General features: G+C 43.7%; 1 protein-coding gene across 1 annotated transcript; it reads right to left on the reverse strand.

Moving 5' to 3' along the window:
* Positions 1-347: 347 nt before the first annotated feature.
* On the reverse strand, positions 348-10034 carry npffl (neuropeptide FF-amide peptide precursor like). The gene is made up of 4 exons (XM_021570513.2): positions 9911-10034; positions 9583-9798; positions 9277-9392; positions 348-1626 (listed from the first exon to the last, which is right to left on the reverse strand). The coding sequence occupies exons 2-4, from the start codon at positions 9718-9720 to the stop codon at positions 1506-1508; spliced, it is 375 nt and encodes a 124-aa protein (XP_021426188.2). The 5' UTR covers positions 9721-9798; positions 9911-10034; the 3' UTR covers positions 348-1505.
* Positions 10035-13726: the final 3692 nt, after the last annotated feature.

A 13726-nucleotide genomic window follows, 5' to 3' on the forward strand; every position in this document is an offset into this window, starting at 1 on the left:
AAATACAGTAAGTAATCACTAAAATATACTTCTATTAAGCAACCCAGATGGCATGATTTTCTTGTTTTTTTTATTTACGAATAGCCAGAGGCACACTCCAACACTCTGTCATAATTTACAAAGAGAGCATTTGTGTTTAGTGATTCCGGCAGATCAGAGGCAGTAGGGATGACCAGGGATGTTCTCTTGATAAGCACGTGAATTAGACCATTGTCCTGTCCTGCTAAGCATTCAAAATGTAACGAGTACTTTTGGGGTGTCATGGAAAATGTATGGAGTAAAAAAGTATATATTTTTATTTCGGAATGTAGTAAAGTGAAAGTTAAATAAATAGTAAAGTAAGTATAAATAGTAAAGTACAGATACCTCTTAAGAAGTACTTTAAAGTATTTTTACTTAAGTACTTTACCCCCACTGTCCTCCCACTACCACTCAGGAAAGCATGAAGTTTATTTGGCTACAGATTAAATGAATTGTGATGAACTTCACAAGGTGGTGAAAGTACAAGGTGATGAGATTGATGCTCCTTTACGATAAATATCCCGGGTTTTATTCCGGTGACATGATACTTGGCTACCGTTTGACAAATGAAAATAATCTGACTCTTTTGTCCCTAATAATCTCATCATATAGGCTATACCTACACTGTATCTGTGAGCTGATGGCTTAGAGCTCATGTGTCAACACCAGAGGGGGGTCGTGATTTAAATCGTTTTTCTTCTGACAAAACCATCAGTATACTTGGAAAATGCAACAGAAACCCATTTAACTTGTTTGGTTTTTTTTCAGTGTAATTTAACCTGCAAAAATGTATTTTCATGTGCACAATGTCGTCACACACGGCCTTTTAATCGGCAACAAGTCAATTAGATGGAAACACATATTGTTTTTAATGCAGGTTTTATAATATTCGCATCAAAATCTGTTGCCAGTTGGACGGAAACCTAGCTTGTGGCTCAACAGAAGTGGATCAGAGAAACTCTAGGGTCTATACACTAATATACACTAATAATAGTCTATACACTCTTCAGGCTCACATTGAGTCAATATTTACCCTCTCCAATCACCCATAACACTCATAACAGACACTGTCAAGTCAGAAGCCTTTATTGGTTCAACAGAGAATGGCAGAGCAACGATCAAAAGTACGCTGCCAATTTACAGCAGCTCTAACTTTAGGTGCACTTGATTTCAGGTCGCCCCAATATGTGGCGTGATAAATCAAGCGCACCTACTCTGTTTTCAACTTTCTCCCAGATTTCCAATATGCACCAATCAGCACTGCTAAAATCTGAGAGAAGTGGTGGGTGTTTACTAGTTTCCAAGATCTCCTAGTTCTATACAGCTTAATGGAATGGAACTCAGCAGGTTAGGGAGAGAGAACATTTATCTACTGGATAATGTATGAGTCCATATTTTACTTTCAACCTATATTTTCTGGGTGTTGAACCACATTCTTTATTACCAGCAGAGATGTGAGTGAGATGTTGAGTCTCAACCAAAGCCTATTTCTTGCCAAATCTCTGCGGCACAGCCATGCCCCAGATATGTCCTGGAGCCTGCTCCCAGTCTCTGGACTGTATCCTGTCCTCCATCATCAAGTGTCCTCTGCTGTCACGACCAAACCTGCAGGGGAGATAGCAGTAATTCTTCAGTATCAGGTAGCACCCCAATGTCAACCTATTCCCTATGTAGTGCACTACCCTAAACGGCCCTGGACATAAGTAGGGTCCCTCATAGGGAATAGGAGGCTCCCGAGTGGCGCAGCGGTCTAAGGCACTGCATCTCAGTGCTAAAGGCGTCACAGGCTCTATCACAACCAGCTGTGATTGGGAGTCCCGTAGGGCGGCGCATAATTAGCCCAGCATCGTCCGGGTTTTGCCCGGGGTAGGCCCTCATTGTAAATAAGAATTTGTTCTTTACTGACCTGCCTAGTTAAATAAAGGTAAAATAACAATAACAATAAGGGACCCCGAGAAGCTGAACTGCTGATGCAGTTGGTGGAGCTGAGTGTGAAATATTATTCATACTTTACTATTCACACTGGCTCACTATGCGATCAACATAGTGTTGTTTTTCATTGTTGGAATAAAGTAGGATAACTCTGAATAGAGAATCAGCAATGAAGTATATTGAAAGGAGCTGAAAAGTAGAAAACATTTTCTAAATACACATTATCCACTACATTCTGGGCCGCTCCACTGACTTTTTAAAAAACATTCTGTCATAATGTCACATGTTCACCATTAAAAAAAACATGTTTTCCATTTCAAGATGTTAAATTAAAAAATGACTATGGTAAGTGTCTATTAAGCACCAAATAAAGTAGCAGAGTTGACTGTAACAGAGTTGACTGTAACAGAGTTGAATATAACAGAGTTGACTGTGACAGAGTTGAATATAACAGAGTTGACTGTAACAGGGTTGACTGTAACAGAGTTGACTGTAACAGAGTTGACTGTAACAGAGTTGACTGTAACAGAGTTGACTGTAACAGGGTTGACTGTAACAGGGTTGAATGTAACTGTTAAGGTGCGTGAATGAGGACCCAAAAGCGAACTAACGTAAACAGGGCTTCTTTAATAACAAAACATACGTAGGCTCAGATGGACCGGCAGATTCCGACAGGACAAGGTTGCAGCAAACATGACGATAGTCTGGTACAGGCATGAATAACACAAACAAGAATCCGACAAAGACAGAAACAAAAACAGAGAGAGATATAGAGGACTAATCAGAGGGAAAAAGGGAACAGGTGGGAAAAGGGGTGACGAGGTAGTTAGGAGGAGACAAGGAACAGCTGGGGGAAAGAGGGGGAGAAAAGGTAACCTAATAACGACCAGCAGAGGGAGACAGGGTGAAGGGAAAGGACAGAAACAAGACACAACATGACAATACATGACAGTAACAGAGTTGACTGTAACAGAGTTGACTGTAACAGAGTTGACTGTAACAGGGTTGAATGTAACATAGTTGACTGTAACAGAGTTGACTGTAACAGAGTTGACTATAACAGAGTTGACTGTAACAGAGTTGACTGTAACAGGGCTGATGATTTCATCTTAAATCAGCCATAAATCCCCTTGTGACAGGGGGAACGGAAACCTGTTGTGTGTGCAACAGGGAGTGAAAATCCTATGCAAGCTACACAAAATAAACTATAATTGTTTAAAACATGACTAGCCTGTCTATCTATGGGTAACAGGGTTGACATGTTATGCTCAACCAGCTCAGATTTCTACCACAAAACACCAGAAAACGACCAACAAAAGAGTAGAACCGTCTCACCTGCTTTTACGCTATGATTGACTAGTAGATGGTCAATGTTTTCTGTTGAAAACAACAATATTTAAAAAAGAAGAGTGTTGTCACGCCCTGACCTTGGAGATCCTTTTTATGTCTCTATTTTGGTTTGGTCAGGGTGTGAGTTGGGGTGGGCATTTCTATGTGTTGTGTTTCTATGATTTTCTATCTCTATGTTTTTGGCCGGGTGTGGTTCTCAATCAGGGACAGCTGTCTATCGTTGTCTCTGATTGGGAACCATACTTAGGTGCCTTTTTTCCCCCACCTGTCTTGGTGGGAAGTTGACTTTCTTTATGGCACTTAGCCTTAAGCGTCACGTTTCTGGTTTGTAGTGTGTATTGTTTTGTTCGGCGTCTTTTTCTTAATTAAAGGACATGTAACACGCTCACCACGCTGCACCTTGGTCCACTCCTTTCATCCACCGTGACAAGTGTCACCATATTAAAATGAGAGTTCAGTTCAATGTACCAGGGCTGACTTTAAAATGAGAGACAGACGTTAATGAATCACTAAATCACAATTAATAAATAATAATCTTCAGAAAATGAAGCAGCAAAATTTATTTTTTATTTATTTTATTTCACCTTTATTTAACCAGGTAGGCCAGTTGAGAACACCTTTATTTAACCAGGTAGGCTAGTTGAGAACACCTTTATTTAACCAGGTAGGCCAGTTGAGAACACCTTTATTTAACCAGGTAGGCTAGTTGAGAACACCTTTATTTAACCAGGTAGACTAGTTGAGAACACCTTTATTTAACCAGGTAGGCTAGTTGAGAACAAGTTCTCATTTACAATTGCGACCTGGCCAAGATAAAGCAAAGCAGTTCGACACATAAAACGACACAGAGTTACACATGGAGTAAAACAAACATACAGTCAATAATACAGTATAAACAAGTCTAAATACGATGTGAGCAAATTAGGTGAGATAAGGGAGGTAAAGGCAAAAAAAGGCCATGGTGGCAAAGTAAATACAATATAGCAAGTAAAACACTGGAATGGTAGATTTGCAGTGGAAGAATGTGCAAAGTAGAAATAAAAATAATGGGGTGCAAAGGAGCAAAATAAATAAAATAAATACAGTAGGGAAAGAGGTAGTTGTTTGGGCTCAATTATAGGTGGGCTATGTACAGGTGCAGTAATCTGTGAGCTGCTCTGACAGTTGGTGCTTAAAGCTAGTGAGGGAGATAAGTGTTTCCAGTTTCAGAGATTTTTGTAGTTCGTTCCAGTCATTGGCAGCAGAGAACTGGAAGGAGAGGCGGCCAAATAAATAATTGGTTTTGGGGGTGACTAGAGAGATATACCTGCTGGAGCGTGTGCTACAGGTGGGAGATGCTATGGTGACCAGCGAGCTGAGATAAGGGGGGACTTTACCTAGCAGGGTCTTGTAGATGACATGGAGCCAGTGGGTTTGGCGACGAGTATGAAGCGAGGGCCAGCCAACGAGAGCGTACAGGTCGCAATGGTGGGTAGTATATGGGGCTTTGGTGACAAAACGGATTGCACTGTGATAGACTGCATCCAATTTGTTGAGTAGGGTATTGGAGGCTATTTTGTAAATGACATCGCCAAAGTCGAGGATTGGTAGGATGGTCAGTTTTACAAGGGTATGTTTGGCAGCATGAGTGAAGGATGCTTTGTTGCGAAATAGGAAGCCAATTCTAGATTTAACTTTGAATTGGAAATTGTTTGATATGGGTCTGGAAGGAGAGTTCACAGTCTAACCAGACACCTAAGTATTTGTAGTTGTCCACATATTCTAAGTCAGATCCGTCCAGAGTAGTGATGTTGGACAGGCGGGTAGGTGCAGGTAGCGATCGGTTGAAGAGCATGCATTTAGTTTTACTTGTATTTAAGAGCAATTGGAGGCCACGGAAGGAGAGTTGTATAGCATTGAAGCTTGCTTGTAGGGTTGTTAATTAACACAGTGTCCAAAGAAGGGCCAGAAGTTTACAGAATGGTTTCGTCTGCATAGAGGTGGATCAGAGACTCACCAGCAGCAAGAGCGACCTCATTGATGTACACAGAGAAGAGAGTCGGTCCAAGAATTGAACCCTGTGGCACCCCCATAGAGACTGCCAGAGGTCCGGACAGCAGACCCTCCGATTTGACACACTGAACTCTATCAGAGAAGCAGTTGGTGAACCAGGCGAGGCAATCATTTGAGAAACCAAGGCTGTCGAGTCTGCCGATGAGGATGTGGTGATTGACAGAGTCGAAAGCCTTGGTCAGATCAATGAATACGGCTGCACAGTAAAGTTTCTTATCGATGGCGATTAAGATATCATTTAGGACCTTGAGCGTGGCTGAGGTGCACCCATGACCAGCTCTGAAACCAGATTGCATAGCAGAGAAGGTATGGTGAGATTCGAAATGGTCGGTAATCTGTTTGTTGACTTGGCTTTCAAAAACCTTAGATAGGCATGGTAGGATAGATATAGGTCTGTAGCAGTTTGGGTCAAGAGTGTCACCCCCTTTGAAGAGGGGGATGACCGCAGCTGCTTTCCAATCTTTGGGAATCTCAGACGACATGAAAGAGAGGTTGAACAGGCTAGTAATAGGGGTGGCAACAATTTTGGCAGATAATTTTAGAAAGAAAGGGTCCAGATTGTCTAGCCCGGCTGATTTGTAGGGGTCCAGATTTTGCAGCTCATTCAGAACATCAGCTGAACGGATTTGGGAGAAGGAGAAATGGGGGAGGCTTGGGCGAGTTGCTGTGGGGGGTGCAGTGCTGTTGACCGGGGTAGGAGTAGCCAGGTGGAAAGCATGGCCAGCTGTAGAAAAATGCTTATTGAAATTCTCAATTATGGTGGATTTATCAGTGGTGACAGTGCTTCCTATCTTCAGTGCAGTGGGCAGCTGGGAGGAGGTGTTCTTATTCTCCATGGACTTTACAGTGTCCCAGAACTTTTTTGAGTTAGTGTTGCAGGAAGCAAATTTCTGCTTGAAAAAGCTAGCCTTGGCTTTTCTAACTGCCTGTGTATAATGGTTTCTAGCTTCCCTGAACAGCTGCATATCACGGGGGCTGTTCGATGCTAATGCAGAACGCCATGGGATGTTTTTGTGTTGGTTAAGGGCAGTCAGATCTGGGGAGAACCAAGGGCTATATCTGTTCCTGGTTCTAAATTTCTTGAATGGGGCATGTTTATTTAAGATATCCAGGCATCCTCTACTGACGGGATGAGATCAATATCCTTCCAGGATACCCCGGCCAGGTCGAATAGAAAGGCCTGCTCGCTGAAGTGTTTCAGGGAGCGTTTTACAGTGATGAGTGGAGGTCGTTTGACCGCTGACCCATTACGGATGCAGGCAATGAGGCAGTGATCGCTGAGATCTTGGTTGAAAACAGCAGAGGTGTATTTAGAGGGCAAGTTGGTTAGGATGATATCTATGAGGGTGCCCGTGTTTAAGGCTTTGGGGAGGTACCTGGTAGGTTCATTGATAATTTGTGTGAGGTTGAGGGCATCAAGTTTAGATTGTAGGATGGCTGGGGTGTTAAGCATGTTCAAGTTTAGGTCGCCTAGCAGCACAAGCTCTGAAGATAGATGGGGGGCAATCAGTTCACATATGGTGTCCAGAGCACAGCTGGGGGCAGAGGGTGGTCTATAGCAGGCGGCAACGGTGAGAGACTTGTTTTTAGAGAGGTGGATTTTTAAAAGTAGAAGTTCAAATTGTTTGGGTACAGACCTGGATAGTAGGACAGAACTCTGCAGGCTATCTTTGCAGTAGATTGCAACACCGCCCCCTTTGGCAGTTCTATCTTGTCTGAAAATGTTGTAGTTTGGAATAAAAATGTCTGAATTTTTGGTGGTCTTCCTAAGCCAGGATTCAGACACAGCTAGAACATCTGGGTTGGCAGAGTGTGCTAAAGCAGTGAATAGAACAAACTTAGGGAGGAGGCTTCTAATGTTAACATGCATGAAACCAAGGCTATTACGGTTACAGAAGTCGTCAAAAGAGAGCGCCTGGGGAATAGGAGTGAAGCTAGGCACTGCAGGGCCTGGATTCACCTCTACATCGCCAGAGGAACAGAGTAGGAGTAGAATTAGGGTGCGGCTAAAAGCAATAAGAATTGGTCGTTTAGAACGTCTGGAACGGAGAGTAAAAGGAGGTTTCTGGGGGCGATAAATTAGCATCAAGGTATAATGTACAGACAAAGGTAAGGTAGGATGTGAATACAGTGGAGGTAAACCTAGGTATTGAGTGATGAAGAGAGAGATATTGTCTCTAGAAACATCATTGAAACTAGGAGATGTCATTGCATGTGTGGGTGGTGGAACTAATAGGTTGGATAAGGTATAATGAGCAGCACTAGAGGCTCTACAGTGAAATAAGCCAATAAACACTAACCAGAACAGCAATGGACAAGGAGAGGCATGCTTAGTCGAGTGATCAAAAGGGTCTAGTGAGTGGAGAGGTTGGTTGGGGGTCACGGTGATTTAGACAGCTAGCATAGGATGGAGGTCTGTTATTAGCCACCTCTTGCGTTCCGTCAGTAGATTAGTGGGTTTCCGTGAGGTAGAGGGGATTAATCCAAATCACACAACAACAACAAAAATAAAAACAATAGATAAAGTTATAGAGGCCCAAGAAGAAAAATAAATAAATAAAAATAAAATATACATTGTCCGATTGTCTATTCAGATAGCAGCCGATAAGACAGCCAATGGCTAGCAGGCCGCAGATGGGCGCCCAGGCAACGTCGCGCCGGAGGAGCCAGCCGGACAACTCCCTCGGGTAGACAACGTCGGCAGTCCAGCTGTGAAGGCCCGGTGGGGCTCCGCGTAGGCAGCAAAACGGGTCCGGATAGGTGACTGCAGCCCAGGAGTGATTGATGGAACTCTTCAGCTGGCTAGCTCCGGAACAATTGATGTTAGCTCCGGAATCGACGAAAGCCGATAGTCACACGGATAGCAGCTAGCTAGCTGTGAGATCCAGGTATGGATGTCCAGAGCCAGCGGCCGAAATCCAGGGACATGGAGTGAAAAATTGGTCCGGTATGTTCCGTTCCGAGCCGCGCTCCGCTGCACCACGCCGTACAAAACTGCCGATAGATTCTCGAGCCAAAGGACAGCCGATGACCACAAACCGTGGTTAGCTGAGTGCTAACGGTTAGCCAGTAAAGAGGCTAACTAGCTTCTGAACTAGCTTCTGAACCAGCTTCTGATTAGCTTCTGGACCAGCTTCTGGCTAGCTCCCGGCTAGCTTCTGGCTAATTTCTGGCTAGCCTCTCGGAGGATTACAGATCTGAGGTAAATAATACTTTTTTATATAAATATAAATTGGTGAAGCGGATTGCAGGAGAGAGTTCTGAAGATGAGTTTATGGAAAATTAAAAATGTATGTGAAAAAAAGTTGTAAATATATATATATACGGGACACGACAGGACGAGGACAAAAAGACGTCTGAACTGCTATGCCATCTTGGTAAGACAGAAAAAAAAAATAACTAGAGCTTTACAAAAGTGGTCAAACCTGGGAGAATTGGTGGAATTAAGTGGGTTGAAATCTTCATAGAAGTGACAGAGGGTTGAAGGAGGGTCACGTTAAAATGCTGCATTTAGATGTATTGAATTCTCCATGTAAGAGAGGGTTGACGGAGGGATTAATTGAATTCTCCATGTAACAGAGGGTTGACGGAGGGATTAATTGAATTCTCCATGTAACAGAGGGTTGACGGAGGGTCACGTTAAAATGCTGCATTTAGATGTATTGAATTCTCCATGTAACAGGCTTTTAAAATTCAATTTTGGTGCACATTTTCTACTTTAAATATCAAAGGGCCAAAATACACTCTTTTCACGGAAAGACTCAATTGTGATTCTGCGGTGCGATGACAGATAGGCTCCTCGACTCTGAGAGGTGACGATATGTTTATATGCTTATGTTTATATATATATATTACACAGTGAACTGGTACATCTGAGGTTGGTAAAGGGAAAATAGGTGACACACAAACACAGATCCTCACCTCTGAGGCTGGTGGAGAACGGAGGGGTTCCTGGTGTTTCTCTGGAGCAGAGAGTGAATCACAGCGGCTAGGAGACGATCGTCCAACTCATTAAACCCTTCCACGCGCTCGCCCTCCTGTCAAACAACCAAACGTTGTTAAACAGATAGAAATGCTACAAATAGAGCTGACATGATTCCTTATTCTACGTAAAATAATATATATATGTTTGTTCTATGTATCATATTTCTATCTGAATGTTCCAAAAAACATTGCACCCTGCTGAATGCTCCCCAGACTTGTTTTAGTTGTAGTGGTCAGTCTTACCAGTGCCAGCACCTCTCCTGATTCCCCTGGCAGATTGTTGTTCTCCACAGCCCTCTCCTCCTGCAGACACTGACCCACCCCAGCCATGGCTAGGATCAGACCTACCAGGACCCCCCACAGCGCTGTGTCAACGTTCATGATTCTGTTCTCTGGGTGGGTGGTGAGGACGTCGGATGGATGGATGGATGGGAGACGGACGGAGGATGGAGCTCACACCTGTCGTTGGAATGAAACCAATAGATAAAGAAAGACTATATTAGAATGCTTTTACCTGGTAAGTAAATCGAAACCTTATGTTGGATGGACGAGAGACAGAACAAAATCTCACCTGTTGGTTTCACTGTTCTTTACTGCTCTTATCTTCGGATGCTGGCGCAAGTCTTTAGGCGAGATGCTCTTGGTCTTGCTGCTCTCGGTCTTGCTCTGACTCGATCTTCTGGAGTCCCAGCTACCCTGACATGGATGATGGGTGCATATAGCTGGCCTTATATGCCGACACACGCCCACCGCTTCCTGAGCTTCAGGAGCCTCAGGAGATGGGGCAGATGAATGGTCAGTGGGTCAGGGGACTGGTAAGCACTGTAGGGACCAGGGAGAGTGACCGTGGCGTTATTAGGTCACCACGGGACGAAGAACGGCTCTTAATATGATGGTAGCCCACGTCCATTTGGTGGGATAAAGGGGAAGCAGATGTGCATTAAGGGTCCCTGAAGTGACAACACACACACACACAGACACACACACACACACACAGAAAGTAACTGTGCACTATAGGGCCTCGAAGGGCCCCCGTGACTAAACAGTGTTATTAAACAGATAAATCCTTTCTTATGGATTCCGATCCATTTACAGCCAGTTGTCTTCCGGAACATTCAGTTGCCAAAAGGCATCACAGTGAAAGGTGATGGACTTGTATTGTCATCGTCGGTTTATCTCTACAGCCACATTTCAGTGGTAGGTATAAAACCATGAGAGAAGACGGAGGGAAACTATGACAACAAATGACCTCTACCCTAAGACACCAACATTGACAATACTCTGTAGAGTATACAGCAAATACAGAACCAAGGAGTTGTCTGTAGGTTTCACCATGTAAAAGATAGACAACAAAAAAGATCAACTACTAATTAGGCATGTCTTTCATTTTTTATTTTATTTAACTAGGCAAGTCAGTTAAGAACAAATTCTTATTTACAATGACGGCCTACACCGGCCAAACCTAGATGACGCTGGGCCAATTGTGCTCCGCCCTATGGGACTCCCCCAATCACAGTCAGATGTGACACAGCTTGGTCCCCGAATGAGGGAACAAAACATCAATATTTTGGGTCCATGGCCAGGAAACTCCCCAGACCTTAATCCCATTGAGAACTTGTGGTCAATCCTCAAGAGGCGGGTGGACAAACAAAACCCCACAAATTCTGACAAACTCCAAGCATTGATTATGCAAGAATGAGCTGCCATCAGTCAGGATGTGGCCCAGAAGTTAATTGACAGCATGCCTGGACAAAGTTCTTGAAAAAGAAGGGTCAACACTGCAAATATAGACTCTTTGCTTCAACTTCATGTAATTGTCAATAAAAGCCTTTGACACTAATGAAATGCTTGTAATTATACTTCAGTATCCCATAGTAACATCTGACAAAAATATCTAAAGACACTGAGGCAGCAGAGTTAGTGAAAATTAATATTTGTGTCATTCTCAAAACTTTTGGCCACGACTGTATAAATACAACCAGTTAGCAATTCAGAAATATCAGAGTTTCTTAGTTTCTGACGAGCAGGTCAACCACAGCACTTTGAAAACCCAGTCGAAACGTCCTCATCCACTCAGCACTTAGCAGCACATACCAGTATGCAGATTCACGTTTGTTCTATATGAACTAAGTTAACACATATCATAGGTTGTACAGGCTACCTTGTTATCCTGTTTGATGAACAAGGTTCAGATTGTGACCCTTCTGGTTTTGTTTGGCATGTTCTTCTTGCCTGATGACTGACAGTACTGATGTGACCAGTGAGAAATGGGATAGCTAGTCAATAGTTTGCCGTAGTAGTGATAAGTAACGATGCTTCGTGGGATAGCCAGTTGTTTACGTGTTCAGAGGGTCCCTGGTTAGAGCAAGGAGAAGGACAGAAACAACACTGGTACTGTGTGTGTGTGTGTGTGTGTGTGTGTGTGTGTGTGTGTGTGTGTGTGTGTGTGATGGCAAATAAGATCCCTGTCTGTCTCTCTCTAGCTGAGTTTACACAGGCAGCCCAATTAGTTTTCAAAGCTGATCTGATTGGTTAAAATAAAAATATATAAATATGTATATATACTGTATACATCAGAATAGGAGTGCCTGTGTTAATGCAGCCTCTGTGGTCCCTACAGAGTAACCAACTTACCACCAAAAGACTGTCTTACTAAGACTAATGTGCTTCTCTATCCTCTTATTGTTATCAGAATAACCCCCCAGTGCCTCTGACTGTTCCACCATTACTCACCATGACAACCAGGATGACACACACACACACACAACCCAACACACACACACACACACACACACACACACACACACACACACACACACACACACACACACACGCACACACACAAACACACACACACACAAACACACACACACACACACACACACAGGTCTTTGATTGGGTGACAAAGAACATTTCAGAGCTAGTTCGTATTTATATTATCTTAAAGAGTGTGCCTTCAAATCAACAAAAAAATATATACAGGGGGTACTGGTACAGAGTCAATGTGGAGGCTATATACAGGGGGTACTGGTACAGAGTCAATGTGGAGGCTATATACAGGGGGTACTGGTACAGAGTCAATGTGGAGGCTATATACAGGGTGTTACGGTAAAGAGTCAATGTGGAGGCTATATACAGGGGGAACTGGTACAGAGTCAATGTGGAGGCTATATACAGGGGGTACTGGTACAGAGTCAATGTGGAGGCTATATACAGGGTGTTACGGTAAAGAGTCAATGTGGAGGCTATATACAGGGGGTACTGGTACAGAGTCAATGTGGAGGCTATATACAGGGGGTACTGGTACAGAGTCAATGTGGAGGCTATATACAGGGTGTTACGGTAAAGAGTCAATGTGGAGGCTATATACAGGGGGTACTGGTACAGAGTCAATGTGGAGGCTATATACAGGGGGTACCGGTACAGAGTCAATGTGGAGGCTATATACAGGGGGTACTGGTACAGAGTCAATGTGGAGGCTATATACAGGGGGTACTGGTACAGACTCAATGTGGAGGCTATATACAGGGGGTACTTCAATGAGCAGGGTGTTGAGGTAATATGCACATGTAGGTAGAGTTATCAAAGTGAATATGCATAGATGATAACAGAGAGGAGCAGCAACGTAGAAGAGAAGTGAAGGGAGGGGGAGCAATGCAAATCTCCTGGGTTTCCATTTGATTAGCTGTTCAGGAGTCTTTTTGCTTGGGGGGGGTAGAAGCTGTTTAGAAGCCCCTTGGACCTAGACTTGGGTAGAAGCTGTTTAGCAGCCCCTTGGACCTAGACTTGGTGCTCTGGTACCATTTGTCGTGTGGTAACAGAGAGAACAGTCAATGACCAGTGTGGCTGGAGTCTTTGAACATTTTTAGGGCCTTCCTCTGACAATGCCTGGTATAGAGGTTCTTTATGTCAGGAAGCTTGGCTCCGGTGATGTACTGGGCCATACGCACTACCCTCTGTATTGCCTTGCGGTCGGAGGACGAGCAGTTGTCGTACCAGGCAACTAAAAATGGCGGCGGAAGAATTGGCAGCAGTTTTACGGGCGCCCAACTAATTGTGCTGTTATGTGGCTTTATTAACTTATATTATACATAATGTTTCTGCCACCGTATCTTACGGCAAAAAAAAAGAGCTTCTGGACATCAGGACAGAGATCACTCACCTCAGATTAGACAAAGATTTTTTTCTTCAACAAGTAGGACACACAGGACATTCTCCGAACAGCCGAGAAGGCCAACATCCCAGTTATTGGCAAGAGGAAGTGACACAGGTACAGACGACACAGAGCGGGGTGCCTTGTAAGGATTTGCAGAAGGCGAGTGGGAAAGCTGCTGTTACCGTCAATATTATTCGCTAACGTGCAATCACTGGACAATAAATTAGATGA

The sequence above is a fragment of the Oncorhynchus mykiss genome, chromosome 17 (assembly GCF_013265735.2).
Source record: "Oncorhynchus mykiss isolate Arlee chromosome 17, USDA_OmykA_1.1, whole genome shotgun sequence".
Lineage (NCBI taxonomy): Eukaryota > Metazoa > Chordata > Actinopteri > Salmoniformes > Salmonidae > Oncorhynchus > Oncorhynchus mykiss.

What these genes read in the sequence shown, in the direction of transcription:
- npffl (XM_021570513.2), bottom strand. Translation starts at nt 9,720, where the DNA reads ATGAACGTTGACACAGCGCTGTGGGGGGTCCTGGTAGGTCTGATCCTA. An exon ending in CAGGAGAGGTGCTGGCACTG is followed by an intron (nt 9,393 to 9,582) that starts GTAAGACTGACC and finishes GTTGTTTGACAG; the next exon opens with GAGGGCGAGCGCGTGGAAGG. An exon ending in GTTCTCCACCAGCCTCAGAG is followed by an intron (nt 1,627 to 9,276) that starts GTGAGGATCTGT and finishes TCTCCCCTGCAG; the next exon opens with GTTTGGTCGTGACAGCAGAG.